The sequence below is a fragment of the Mustela putorius genome, unplaced genomic scaffold, assembly GCF_011764305.1.
Source record: "Mustela putorius furo isolate JIRA1106 unplaced genomic scaffold, ASM1176430v1.1 tig00000827_pilon_pilon_pilon, whole genome shotgun sequence".
Lineage (NCBI taxonomy): Eukaryota > Metazoa > Chordata > Mammalia > Carnivora > Mustelidae > Mustela > Mustela putorius.
Window position 1 is genome coordinate 791,017 of NW_025421489.1, and position 14,027 is coordinate 805,043.

The window sequence follows — 14,027 nt, forward strand, 5'->3', positions numbered from 1 at the left end:
TGCAGCACGTGAAGTTCCTAAGCCCTCATCCACACTAAGGAAACTACGAAGGCAGCTTTACTTCCTTCCTTAATGGACAGTCCCTCAATCTGAGGAAGGAACTATGGGGTTCTAGCAGTGCGTTCTACCGACTTCTTGACATTTTGAGGCCATGGCCGAGCCTCTGTGAAGCAGGTCTCATTAAACTTCTAGAACTGCAGAACTTCTCATGCTTGGAGGCCCTTCCTGTGCCTTTTTAAGGGGCTCTGAGGTACACCCCAAGTCCAGTCCAATAATCAAAATGTGGAGACGATTCACCTTGTCAGTGCCTAAAGTACACGGAAATCCTCATAATGCTACCTTAAATGCATACAGCATTTCATCTGTGAAGTGCCTCTGTGACCATCACAGTTCATCCTCAGGGTCACAGGTAAGGGCACAGAGAAAGCTCAGAAGAAAAATAACTGGTCCCAACATCTCAGTCACAGAAGTCAGGATGGACTCCAGATCTGAGGTCTCTTCGGTAAATGCTTTCCCACATCTTCCTTATCTGAACCCTCCCATCGGCCGAGCCGGGAAGATACAAAGCTCCGTGTCTGAGGGAGTTGGGGAAACGTACCTGTTGGCAAGCAAACAAGACTGGGCCAGTGGCTAACCCGAGCTTCAGGTCCGCTGACGTTGGTTTGCCCATTTGGTCAGAACACGAGGTGAAGTCCAGCACATCATCTATGAGCTAGTGAATGAGAACACGCGATGTCAGCAGCATGCCACCCTGGGTGTCACTGTCGCCCTTCCCACTGTGCCAACGGGCCACGTTCCTAAAAAGCAGAGGACCAACCTGAAAGGCGATGCCCACATTTTTTCCGTATTGATAGGCAATCTCATGCACCACTGGGTCCGGGCATCCCAGGACAGAGACCTGAAGCAGAGAGAGAATTCTGGAATGAGCTGCTGACAACAAGCAAGGCAGCCTCCCCCCGCATGCAAGGATGCAGAGACCCACTCCCTGGAAAAAGAGCAGATGAGTCCGCGTCACAGGCAGAGTCAGGCGATCCCGCCACCAGAGCGAGACCAGACGCGCGCACGATGCCCGTGCTTTCAGCGGAAGGATTTCAGCCTCCATCGCAGATTGTTCGCTTCGATTCTAGGGAAGCTAGTCTCCACCCCTCCTTTCCCGGGGTAAGTCCTCTTTCTTGCTGCTTTCAGCACACAGCAAACCTGGCCTACAGGTTGGCTCCATTTTAAAAAACCTATTGGGGCGCCTGGGTGGCTCAGTGGGTTAAGCCTCTACCTTCGGCTCAGGTCATGATCCCAGGGGCCTGGAATCGAGTCCCGCATGGGGCTCTCTGCTCGGCAGGGAGCCTGCTTCTCCTCATCTTTCTCTCTGTCTCTCTGCCTATTTGTGATCTCTCTCTCTGTCAAATAAATAAATAAAATCTTTAAAAAAAATAAAAAATTTAAAAAAATTAAAAATCTATTGATTAGGCCTTGTTTTAGGAAGAGGTATCTCATCTGCTCTAATCACACAGATGTTGCCATCTATTTCCTCATTTGTAGTTCCTTTCTTTTAATAATTTTTGGTGATTTCACTCTTTTCTCAAACGCAGTTACTTCCTGATATGTAACAGCCTCCAACCTCATGCTTCAGACAAATACTGTTTTCTCATTAGCAAAGTGTCTTCACTGGTCCTGCGGCTTGTTCCTTACGCAAGAAGTAACTAACTGCCTGAAAGCCCTCCCCGCTTTTCAGGGGAGGAGAAACAGGACTTCTAAGTCTTTTTAAAACCCCAAAAAACCTAGCTGGCACTGGCTTGGGAGCATTTCCACTGCTCTGCTAGGCACGCTAAGCAGGCCCGGCCACATTTCCAGAAAACAAAGACCGGGTAAACCCCCAAAGCAGGGAACAAGAGTAGCATCGACTCCACTGGAGGGGAAATGTCTACACTGAGTGCACGACACAGCCAGATGGCGTCAGTGTCCTGCCTGTAGCGGGTCACCGATGATGAATCCGTCTCCTGACTTCTGTTTCTGCGCCCCCCCCCCCCCCCCCCCCCCCGTCGGGGCCCAGTCAGCTCAGGCGTCAGCGGCGCCCAAGTGGGGGCGGAGCGGGGCTCGGCAGTCAGGCCGCGAGGGGCGCACTCACGCCCCCCCCCCCCAGAGGTCCCGCCATTCCCGCGCTTTCTTTAGTATTTCGCATCCATTTTTATAAAACGCAGGATCCAAAGCCCTTAGCTGGTAGGGCTGCTGCCAGGAATGCGAGTCACACAACTTTTGAACTCTGCACGAAGCCTGGCAGCTGGTTTTAACACTAGAAGTTTGCCGTCTTCCTCATCCCGAGCGCAGAAACAGGAGCTGGCAGTGTCCGCGCCCCGTGACTACTACGAGCCGGATCCCACCACGTGCTCAGCCCTGAGGATGTTTCTGGAGACGGAGGAAGCCCGGGACGCGTCGCGCTGGCTCCAAGCCCCCCGACGACAAAGTGCGCGCCAGGAGAGGTCAGCGGGCCACTTCCTGGAGTGAATAATAAACTCGAAACTGCTACAGGGAGGGGGTCCTCTTTCCAACCAAATTAAATAATCTGGGAGACCACACGTGAGGCAATTTAGAACCTCCGGCGAGAGTCGAGCTATCCGTCACCCCGGCTGAGCGCTTGAGCAGACGCGATCCTGGCGGCCGGGCAGGTGCCGAGCTCGGAGCGCGAGGTCGCCCCCTCCGCACTCCGCACTCCGGCTCCCGCAGTTACCGCAACACACAACAGCACCGAACAGCCAGCTTTCTTCCTCAGAAGTAACACACGTGAAAGCCATTCTCCTTCTGAACTCACTGGACTAAATTTACGGAGCTCCTAGGATGGAGACTCCAGAGTCTCTTAAGCCTCGCGGCCACCCAGAAGCACTGCTGCTGTGGCTGATGGTCGGCGACAGCGAGTTGTCCTGGGCACCAGCACGGCAGGTCCCAGCCCGAGGTTTCCCGCGTGGTCACTCGCTCATGAGCGAGGCCTGGACGCCCAGGGCGCACGGACCAGGGGTTCCGGGGCTGGAAACGATGGAATCAGAATCTGAACCCAAATGGTCTGACTGCGGGGAATGTTCTCGTCATCGCTTTCCTACGCGGCGTGGCGGCCCAGAGGCCAGACGACGAGCCCGAGCAAGCCCATGGCCGTGCGGCCCGGCCCCCTCGGGCGCACACGCAGACCCGTAACAGAGCTGCGCTTCGTGGGCCGCTGCGGCGGGGTGGCCGGGCAAGGGCCGCCTGTGCTCCGAACTCTCGGAGCGCGGGGGGAAGCCCACTGCTCGCGCCGCAGCCCGGGGAGGGGCCGCCTGCGTCCGTCCCTCCGCAGCCGGGAAGGTCCACGCGAGAAGCACGGAGGGGCGCGGGCGGGACTCGAGCGCTTCCCGTTCGCGCCCCCGAAGACGGTGGTGCCCCGTAGCTTTCCGGCGGTGCGTGGGCGACCAGGACCAGTTACGTCCAAGACTGCGGAGCTCGGCCAACAGGTCTGGGGGAAGCAGGCCCGCGGCCCCACCTCCTAGAAGGCTCCCCAGAGCCTGTCTTGTAAAGGCCGGGGTTCCAGCTGCCTGCGGGGGCGCCTGGTGTTTCTGACGCGGGTGTCCGCCGGGACAGACATGAGCGCGCGCGTCCCCGGGATAGACACGTGTGCGCGCACATGGAGTCTTCCTCGCAGCCCACGCAGACCCGACCGCTGGCGCGCGTCCTTAGGGCAGAAGTACCGGAACAGGTTGTTCTCAAACCCGGCTAGTACTGGGGGGGGGGGGGCGGGGGGGGCGGCGCGGGGCACACAGGCAGCATAAGCCCCAGGTCAAGAGCGAGTATTCCTCGTCCATAAAGAGCCGCTGAAACTGCGGGGGGCGGGGCCCACACACTCCGGAGGGTGGGAAAACCCGCCGGCACAGCGGCACAGAGCGACACAGCGGCACAGAGCTCGATCGAGGTAGGGAAAGCCCTCGAGCGTCCGCCAAATCGCTCGCGTTCCTTTAGAAGAGAGCGATGCGAATTCCAGCTCCACCGCAGCCCGGGTCCTCCCTGCCACGCGCACAAAGTGGGAGCCCCGCGGCCCGTCGGGGCACCGCTGCGACACGCACAGGCACCGCGGAAGGCACACCGCCCCTGCTCCGCGCGGAGTCGGGGCTTCCTCCCTGGGCCCCTCCCCTCTGCTCCTGCTCCCTCTCGCTCAAACGTTAAAAATAACTATATAATTATAAAATAAATACATAAATGAGATAGATGAGATATAAAAGGCCCGAGAGAGACGCATAGCCACAAACATATAGCGCAGGACCTTGGTTTCTAAATACCATTCTCCGCCGGAAGGAACAGGCCTCTTTGGAGGGATTACGAATCCCAGTGCTGTAAAGGACAAGATGAGGCTTGAAGAAAGTGCGGAAAGAATGAAGGGGGTAGATGAACGGGACAGAGGAGCTGGGTTCAATGGTCCTCCCATTGGCCAAATATGGAATTCTTCAGCATTTACATAAGTAACAATAAAGCGTTATAATCCATATAGTAAATAAGAATGCAGGAGGCCATAGATCGAAGACTGGAGAAGCGCGGGGTAAAAGGAATGAGAACGCACGCGACCGTCATTGCCACCGTTATGGTACTATCAACATGCGAAAACCGGTGAGTTGGATCAGAAGCAGATTTACATAATCTCAAAATATATTCCCGTATCAGAAAAACAGTAACTTTTAAGTGAAGAAACCAGGCAGTCACCCCCACAATCAAGTCATCAAAGTGAACATCACCAGTAACAGGACACGTGCCCCTCCCTGGACACAACAGACCGAGGCAGTGGCATCCCTTCTGCTGTTTTCTGGCCCCAAATGCATAACCTGTCTCTCAGCGTGCGGAGCCACACACCAATTCAACTTGAGAGGCTCGACGACAACCCGCCTGCACTCTTCAAAATATCCAAGGAAATGTTCCAGACGGAGAGACTAAAGATTCATGACCGCTAAATCCAACACGAGAACAGGGACTGGATCCCGAACCAGAAGATTTCCCCCTTTTGCATGACAGTATTATGACAGTAGGCAAAACAGGAATAAGGTCTATCTGCAGGTTAGGTAAGAATATCATACCAAAAGTCAGTGTTCGGCAAATATGAGCCACAAAAGAAAATCCTCTAAGTGGTGCACTGTGGCTTTGGAAATAAACAGGAACCAGGGCTTATGCAGCACTGGAGAGAGGAGAAAGTCAGAATGAAAAAAAAAAAAAAAAAAGGAAGGAAGGAAGGAAAACAAACGAATGCAGGATTACAGTACCATAGTTCTGGGTTCGAATCCCAGCTCAGCCACTGTCTGACTAACACTGGATGGGCCACTGGACCTCTTAGATCTCATTCCCATTAGATTATCCAGGGAACAAATCATAGCCTTCATTGGAAGCTCAACTGTATTCTGCGTGACTATGAATACAAATAAATAAAACTCATTTAAAAATATCACTATTTTCATATCAATGTCCTAAAACATTCCTAGATAGCCCTCTCTCAGACTTTACACTATTTCTATTAAAAATACAAGGAGTGGTTCAGGGAGGGGGTGGCCGTGTCTTTAATAGAATAAATTACAAGCTGCTCAGTTTCCTTCCAACTCCCGTAACATCTTAGACTCTGATTGGTTCTTCCGTAATAATTCTGATGTTTAAATTCTCTGTAGTCCCTCTTTTGGGTGCTTCTGGTTTGCTTTGCATGAACTTTTGGAGCCCCATGTCTTTGCATTTTGAATACCAGGAGTACATAAAACAGCCATGTTGAATATGTAATACCTCTGGAATATTCTACCCGTAAGCACTTAAATACAGAATCTTTCATGTAGAATACTCACACTATGATTTTGCTTTATTACTCTAACAGTTCCGGGGTTTGGGAATAAATCACAGAAAAAGTGGGTCATTGTGGGATGATGTCCGCATGCCTCCTAGTGGAGAGCGTAAAGCGTTTCATTTTTTAGAAAGGACTGAGCCCTGTTCATATCCCGTCTACTGGTGCCTTGCTAACCTGTAAAGCACCTGGTGCGGTTTATGAACAACTATGTGTGCTGTGAACAGAACGTCTCTGGCTCCCCAAACAGAGAGGATAGGGACCGCAACCCAGGCTTTCCTTGGTGCCTCGGGCCCATCTCCTTGGTTCTCTGTGGGATGTCCACTCTGTGGGAACGACGACTCTCAGCGTGTTCAGTTTGAGCAGCCCTGCTACCCGCCAGTGCTCGCTGAGGCCGTCTCCAGCTTGCGAACTCATCCATGAGCCTCACCGAGCGCCCCAGCATGCCTTACGAGATGGGCGCTCCAACATCATGGAGCCCTCGACCATCAGAGGTAGGATGGCCAATGAAGGGTTAAGGTAACAGCTTTCTGGCACCCCCTTTTAAAAATCATTCATTCTTTTATTCAGCGTTCTAGTTTCTACCATATTTTCATCCATCTCTCTATTTAAAAAAACCACACTTGCAATTCCTTGAAAAGAAAATGTTGGCCCTTTGAATAAAGACAAAAATGGCTAAAATCATGGCCAGCATGTTCTCCATAATTCACATATCTTAGAGTTTCCATTACATCTTTTTAGAAAGAAAATGTCCTCATCCTTTTATGACTCACTATTATCCATTTCTTTTTTTTTTTTAAGATTTTATTTATTTATTTGTCAGAGAGAGAGAGAGTACAGGCAGAGCAGCAGGCAGAGGCAGAGAAAGAAGCAGACCCCCTGCCGAGCAAGGAGCCCATTGCGGGACTCGATCCCAGGACCCTGGGAACATGACCTGAGTCGAAGGCAGTGGCTTAACCAACTGAGCCACCCAGCCATCCCTATTATCTGTTTCTTGACACTTTTTGGAACGGAGACTCTAGCTGCAATGAGCCTTTCTCACCGGGAGAGGCCTGAGGAAGAGCCCTCTTTAACCGCAGTAATATTGCCCCTGGAGGGCTCCCTCGGCTGCTGCTTTGATCTCGATGGGCTAGTGCCTGCCCAGTATCCGTCGCTGCCGCGTTGGTTAGGCGGGGATACCGTCCGAGGAGCAATGCTATGGCAAGAACCGGCTCTCATTTAGGGGCTGGCACTGAATGCCACAGGTTGTAGTCTACAGACTCAGGAGAATATGGACTTTTTAAAAAAAGAAGAGCGGAGGGAAGGCCAGACAAAGAAAGCAAGAGAGAGAAAAAGTTATAGTTCATACTTGACTTACAGCCACAGAAAAATGGCTTGTTTTTTGGTTTTTTTTTTTTTTTCTTTTTTTGCTGGGCTTGAACTCAGGACTCTGAGATCGAGGCTGGAGCTGAGATCAAGAGCAGGACACTTTATCCACTGAGCCACCCGGATGCCCTGGAAAACGGCCCGTTTATATTTCATGCAAAAAGACCCAAAAGGATCTACTACTCAATAGGACACAAAGGACGAAGAACCCTAGGACAATCTAATAGGCATTTTCTCCTGGGCAAATAGTGTTATTACAGAACACGGCACTTGGCCACTTTTTAAGGGTAAAATGTCAGAAATGGTATACGGGACAACAATCGGGAAAGAAATTACTTATGAGAAGTTGTTCAAAATGTCACACAAGTTTGGAGGGGAGACCAGGTGCAGAGGGCTTATTCGGATTCCACTCTGGGGAGGAAAGATGAAAAGCGAACGTCCGCCTAGCGAGAGAGGACCACAAAAACGAGCCCTGCGGCAGAAGTTCTCGGCTGTTCGGGGTCATCACTCTTTTCTCAATGACCTCATGGGATTTGGGTTACTATCTGAAGGTTCTCCAGGGAAATGCTCCCCATGAAGAGCAGCTCCCGAGAAAGAGCTAGGAGGCTTTTTTTTTTTTTTTTTTTTAACGTGAACAAAGACAGAACGTACATACTGCTTTACAACTGTTGGCTATCAGACTGGCGGTCTTCTTGAAGGTCTTCTCAAGGTAGTGTGCAAATCTTTCGGTCTCGTTTTCTTTTGACCCTAGCTGAAGAAATTCACCTACAAGGAAAGAAAGAAAGGGGTCACTTGTGATATGGCTTGACTGCCTGGCTCATTAGACTGGGACTGAATAAAAAAGAAGTAGTCAGAATTAACCTACCACGCACCAAATCTTCAATAACTTGGGTTAAAATAGAGATCACAGTTGTATTTCCAATCCGTGCCAGAGCTATAGATGCTGCAGAAAGAATTAAATCACCAGCAAGTACAGCCTAGAAGAAGAAGAAAAAACAAAAGCTTTCAGAGAAAGGAATCAGAGCAGCAGAGCCCACAGCAGAGCTGGCCCCCCGGAGAGACATTCAGGTGGGGAGGGAGGGGTCATCTTGGCTCTAAGTCTTCCCCAACCTTGTCCTCAGCAGGAGTCCATGTAATAATCAGTTACACATTCGGGTCATTGCCAGGATTCGGTCGGATCCCAGAGATCACCTGGTCTTCCTCAGCAGAGCCAGTGACCGACTGGAGACGGACGGGCATCTCACCCTCTTGCTTCATCCCTGACTGCACCAGGGCCCAGTGGCCCTCGGGTCAGCCGCGCTGGAATGTTCACACTTTCCTCAAGCCACGACTGTCTCTCTCCTACTCAGAAAGCCTTTCCCCTTCTTCACTGGGCAGACTCAGCTGCACAGTTAGCTCGGGTGACACTTCCAGGAAGTCCACCAGGATCCCTCAGCCTGCAGATGCCCCTCCTCTACGTGCGCGGCTCCCCATTCATGCAGCTGTCTTCACAGTTGTCTTCAACCAGCCATGCTCCTATTTACCCAACTCCTTGGGCGCAGGGCTGGGAATTATCTCAGCGGGTGCTTGGCACACCCCAGCGTGCTTCTCTCGGTGAAAAGCAAACCTAGGCATCCTGGCTCCAAGTTCATTGCCCCTTGTTCCTAGACAAGCTTTTTTGTAGTCAACACTAGATAATCGGTATTTTTCTAATCTTTAGATTGGGAGAAGATGCCCATACTGTACTTACAGCTTGTTTTAAATTATACATAACTGAATTATACACTGTAATCAAATACACTCGTCTGCCTATTTAAAGATATCCTTGAGTTTTATTATAATTAGTATAATTACAAATTACAAATACTGGATGTTATAGAAATTTTAATTCATAGAATTTTCAACATCACATTTTAATTTTTTTGTCTTTTCTCTAGTATCTAAAATTAGCGATGTTCAGTATGTTTACCTGTTGGTCATTTTATATAACATATTGTACAAATTATTTCAACCTAAATATAAACACACATTTATGATTCGCTGCACCTATGATGATGGAGAGGGATCCCTCACCTACCCCCCCCCATCATTAGGGCTCTGGATCTCTAGGCTTTTATGTCTTTCCTCTTCAGGCCCAGGACTCCCAGAGGCCAAAAGATTCCCATGTAGGCAGGTGAGGTGAGGCTGCCAGACTGGGCCCTGGGGAGCCGTGGGTGAGGGACTGAAGGGCGGGCTGGAACCCGGGCAAGGTACCGAGGGCGCCTGCAGGGGGCGCCACATGAATGGATTTTTACTGGAAACACATGTACTTTCTGCTGGGAGGCAGAAAAGGGAAGGAGGTTGAGGGGCGTGCAGGCCTGTCAGACCAGTCTCAGGCGGAAGAGGCCACCAATAGCAGAGGTGATCACAGTGGGGATGACTAATTAGGCAAGGAGAAGACCCGAATTTGTACTCTTAAATAAGGCTTTAGGACAGGCCCTGAAAACAGACATCTGACTGCAGGGACATGTCACAGAGTTACCCATGATCTCTCCAGAAAGAAATTGCACCCCCCCACCTTTTTTTTTTCCCCCAACAACATTCTGACGTATGGAATTCTGTCAATAGGACACAAGACCTTTTATTTCAAATGTGAAAAAAAAGATTTATAAATGAGATTGCAGGACTCGATACATAGCAAAGTCATGCACCCCAAAGCAAAACCAGCATGTGAAGGTGACAATTAGGATACACATCTTTTTCATAAGGGTGATAGGAAAACAGGAGGGAACCAGGTCCTATATACACGTGCGGGCAGGTGAGCAGGGGAAACCTAGTCCGCACTCACGCTGGTTGGCGGGCCGCCGCCTCCAAACAAAATGTCTGCACGTCTCCGTGTCCATTCATTCGGCACTGTTCCTGTCTGAACTTGTGACTTACATATCTTTAGGCAAAAGTCCCCATTTTACATACACTTTTCAAGAGATGCTAAAAAATACCATGGAAATATGCTTTAAAATATACATATATGAACCGAAATCAATTATAGAGCCTCTGTTTAAAAATGTGTAATTTTCACAGTATATGTGTGTGTATATATTTTTACATATCTATATTTAAGATACACACACATACACATACACACACCCATAGTTCAGGTTTACTCATTTACTTGCCATGACACCCTGGCACATGGCAGTCTATAAATGGTTAAAGAATTAAACTGAACTTGAGTAAACTGAGTCCCAAAGTAAAATGTACGGTTTCTCGCGAAATATGCTTTTTGGATAACAACAAAAAGCCCTTTCCCTATAACCAAAAGGAATTCTATATAGAAGTGTGCCTAACCAGAAACCTGAAGCTTATTTTTTCTATGGTTTTCTCTATTATCAAATGTATATACACAGACCAGACGTGACTACTGCTTTGGAAGTTGGAAGGCTGCGTTTCAGGAAGCGTATTTTACTTTTTAATGAAACAAATCTGAAGAGTTAATGCAATCCAAAGAGCGTATGAACGGGTCAGAAGATGAAAAGGAAGCAAAACACCGTACCTTCTTTTCACCCCAGATCTTATTAACCGTGTGTTTTCCTCGCCGGGAACTTGCGTCGTCGATGACGTCGTCGTGTACCAGACTAGCGGTGTGGATCATTTCTGCAATTAAGGCTATGGAGCGCTGGCTTGCTTGCACATCTCTAGTTAACAGAAAGCAATGCTTTTTAACACAGACGCCGCCTATAACGTTCTCAGCAATCATCTTGTGAAAACTGGACATCCGATCTAGGATAAAGAATTTTATTTCTCTAAGAGAAACTGTATAAACACTTTTTGGCTTCCCTACTGAGCCGTTTCTATCACTTGGAGAACATTTTAAAAACGCATGAGTTACCTGGCCAAGATTCTGTTTTATGGACAGCCCATTCAGAAGGAGAATTTGTATGACTGACAACAAAAAAGGCTTACATAGCCCAGAAGTCTGGCCATCAGGCTGAAGAAGCGACTTTATGCCCTCTCATTGGGGTCTTGGGCATCTTGGGCAGTTGGTCCGAGTTACGATTAGCTTAGATTTCAGGGGAGTATGGGGGAGACAAGTAAGAAGCAGTGCAGAAAAGTGTAATGAAGACCCCATGGTCGTGGTGTTTAAAGCTTTTAATATTGTGTTAAATTAGATGTTTAGGAAAGAGTCTTCAAGAATCAAGATAGAATTTTGGTTAAAACTGTCTTCCAATCCACGTTTAACCTTTGCATTAGAAACTGAAACTTCTTGGGATGCCTGGGTGGCTCATTTGGTTAAGCAGTGGCCTTAGGTTCAGGTCATGATCCTGGGGTCCTGGGATTGACCCCCACATTGGATTCCCTCCTCAGTGGGGAGCCTGCCTCTCCCTCTGCTTGCTCTGACAAATAAATAAAATCTCTAAAAAAAAAAAAAAGGAACTGAAACTTCTCTTTCCAGTTATAATACCATATACGGGCTAAGCACTCTCAAGAAGATACACGGGTGTGAGGTTTATAGGTTTTAAAAGAAAATATGCCCCGGGTCCTTTTTAATCATCATCTCATTATCACTATCATCATCTATGGGCATTTTTAAAACAGAATTTAGAGAAAATCAAAGTGGGGAAATAACCAATGGAATTTTCTGACCAGAAAACACAGGCCTGACTTAAACATATGCTGACCAAATGTTTCCCTTACGGAAAAAATGGCTTTTCACATACCATCACACTATCTCTTAGAGGGGAGAAAAGTCAGAGGGATGTTGAAACAGGACTTTTTCTTTAAAAGAAAAAATTTAGCTTGAACATCTGCAAAAGAGAATGCCCATTCTAATTCTTCACATCTAGCAGAAAGCAATGAAAAATGACGTGCAAGCACATAAAAGATGCTGGTATTTAACTAGACACTAAGCCTTGAAAATGCCTTCTGATCTTCCTTTAAATGTAATTTTAAAATACGGTGCTTTGCCGGCAACTCTCAGCTAAGATTTCAGAATGAAACCTCAGAGCCTACCACTGCTTTTAGCCCCGGAATCACTTGTGAAGTGCTGCCCATTATCTATTAACCTGTCACAGTCGTGACAGTTCTAAGTCCTTCCAGACCACACCAGGTTCTTCCGAGGTGGGAGAAGTAACCCGGCAGAGGGGAGGGATGAGTTCTAAGGCCATGATGGGAAATGAGAAGATGAACGCTCCCGTCTGTGGCTTCTCTGAGCAGTTCTGAAGCCCTCGGTGAGACACAGACCCCACAGCAGGAGGCTTGGACCTCACAAATTTTTCAGATAAATGTGTCGGACCCTAACTTACTTGAGTTCAAATGCGTAGGAAAATGCGGATGTTTACAGGGCTTTCATAGAAAAGCTATCTTTCAGGGTATTTTTTCAACGGCCTTTGGTTTAATACACACTGCCTGGTAGTGAGTAGCAGAAACTAACTTAAAGCAACTGGGAGGGCCCCTAAATGTTCTCGTGCCTTCCAAAGGGGGGCCCCCACCTCCACTACCACAAACTAGGTCGGCAGACAGGGGCTCCTGCCCGGAGGTTGCCGGGAACTGGCAGCGCTCACCGAGACGCTGGAGTTCTTAGGATGTGAGGATATTAGAACAAAGACAGAGATTTCTTAAAATCTTCTGAAATCTCAGAGCCTGGATGTATACAGAAAGGCCACCTGATTGGGCTAAACTCCTGCCCGGCACAATTAGGATTCTTGCTTAGAACATCATTTGGCAATGGTGACACAGCCCCTACAGGGGACAAACGTTGCGATTTGCGATGCGTTCTGATTGTGTCCGATGTGCTTCCTCCTACACAACCAAGCTTAACGCGTGTCGGCTTCTATCGGGAGATGCTGCCACTGCTTTTCCGCAGCACAGCGTGAGGGCTGGAACCAAAACCTCCGTATCCTAAGAACACGCTCACAGTGTCTTTAAGATGAGATCTCCCAAGTGCCAACCTGAGTCAAGCCTTCAGAAAGCGGGGCGCTGTCTCCCCTTCCTGCTGGGGGACAGCGGACATGCTCAGCCGGCTTCTGGGTGCCAGAAGAGCAGACTGGCGAGACAGCCCGGGAAACGGAGGCCCTCGGCTTGAAAGTCGGCTGTGGCCCCTGTACTTCCCACTCGCACGACTATGTGAAGACTCAGCAGCCCCAGGACATTTGTTTTTTCCCCTTCGTTAGACTTACAACAAAATTTTTACAACGTAGTATTTCAAGCACAGACACAAATACGTGGAATTGCTTACGGGCAATTGAAGCGAAAGGCTTTTTTCCTTCTTCACACGAACACATAATGGGAGGTTTTTAAGACCTATTTATTTTGACACAGAGAGAGAGAGTGACCGAGCTGGGGGAGCAGAGGGAGAGGGGGAGAAGCAGACTCCCCGCTGAGTGGGGAGCCGGGCAACCTAGGGTTCGCCCCACGACCCCAAGATCATGCCCTGAGTTGAAATCAAGATTCAGATGCTTAACCGACGGAGCCACTCACACGCCCTACATAATGTGAAGTCTTAAATTACAAGTAAAATCCCCCAGTGTGAGAAAATCGCCTCTACGCAGATATTCAAACCTTGTCAATTGATTACTTCGGTTTGGAATAAATGAAGGACGCCAACGTGGCTTCACTTTAACAGCAGAGACACGGACGTTTCTATTCCCAGCTCCACAGAGGTTGTGTGAAGGAGAGAACTCGTGGTCTATAGAAGGCTATTTCTATTTCAGAATGTTCTTTTTGTCTCTTCTAATAATCCTAAAAATAAGCACTTCACTTGTTAGGACTTTGACAAGCTTCGTGTTTCTTAGCCACGTCAGCATCCGATGACGGGCCCAGGAATCTGCATGTGTAAAAACCACCCGAGGGGACGCTGCCGCACCAAGCTTGGGAGATGCTGTCC

At 48.9% G+C, this 14,027-nt stretch overlaps 1 protein-coding gene across 4 annotated transcripts in view; it reads right to left on the minus strand.

Moving 5' to 3' along the window:
- Nucleotides 1-14,027, minus strand: part of PDSS1 (decaprenyl diphosphate synthase subunit 1) — a 44,056-nt gene that overhangs the window by 8,658 nt on the left and 21,371 nt on the right. For 2 of the 4 annotated variants that reach the window (XM_004757654.3, XM_004757652.3), the window contains exons 5-9: nt 10,698-10,839; nt 8,052-8,163; nt 7,842-7,951; nt 818-898; nt 599-712 (exon numbers count right to left, since the gene is read on the minus strand). In XM_004757654.3, the coding sequence (XP_004757711.1) occupies nt 599-712; nt 818-898; nt 7,842-7,951; nt 8,052-8,163; nt 10,698-10,839 (559 nt within the window). Of the gene's footprint in view, nt 1-598; nt 713-817; nt 899-7,837; nt 7,952-8,051; nt 8,164-10,697; nt 10,925-14,027 lie in introns of those variants that run through there. The other 2 variants (XM_045084961.1, XM_045084962.1) reach the window with 2 other exon arrangements.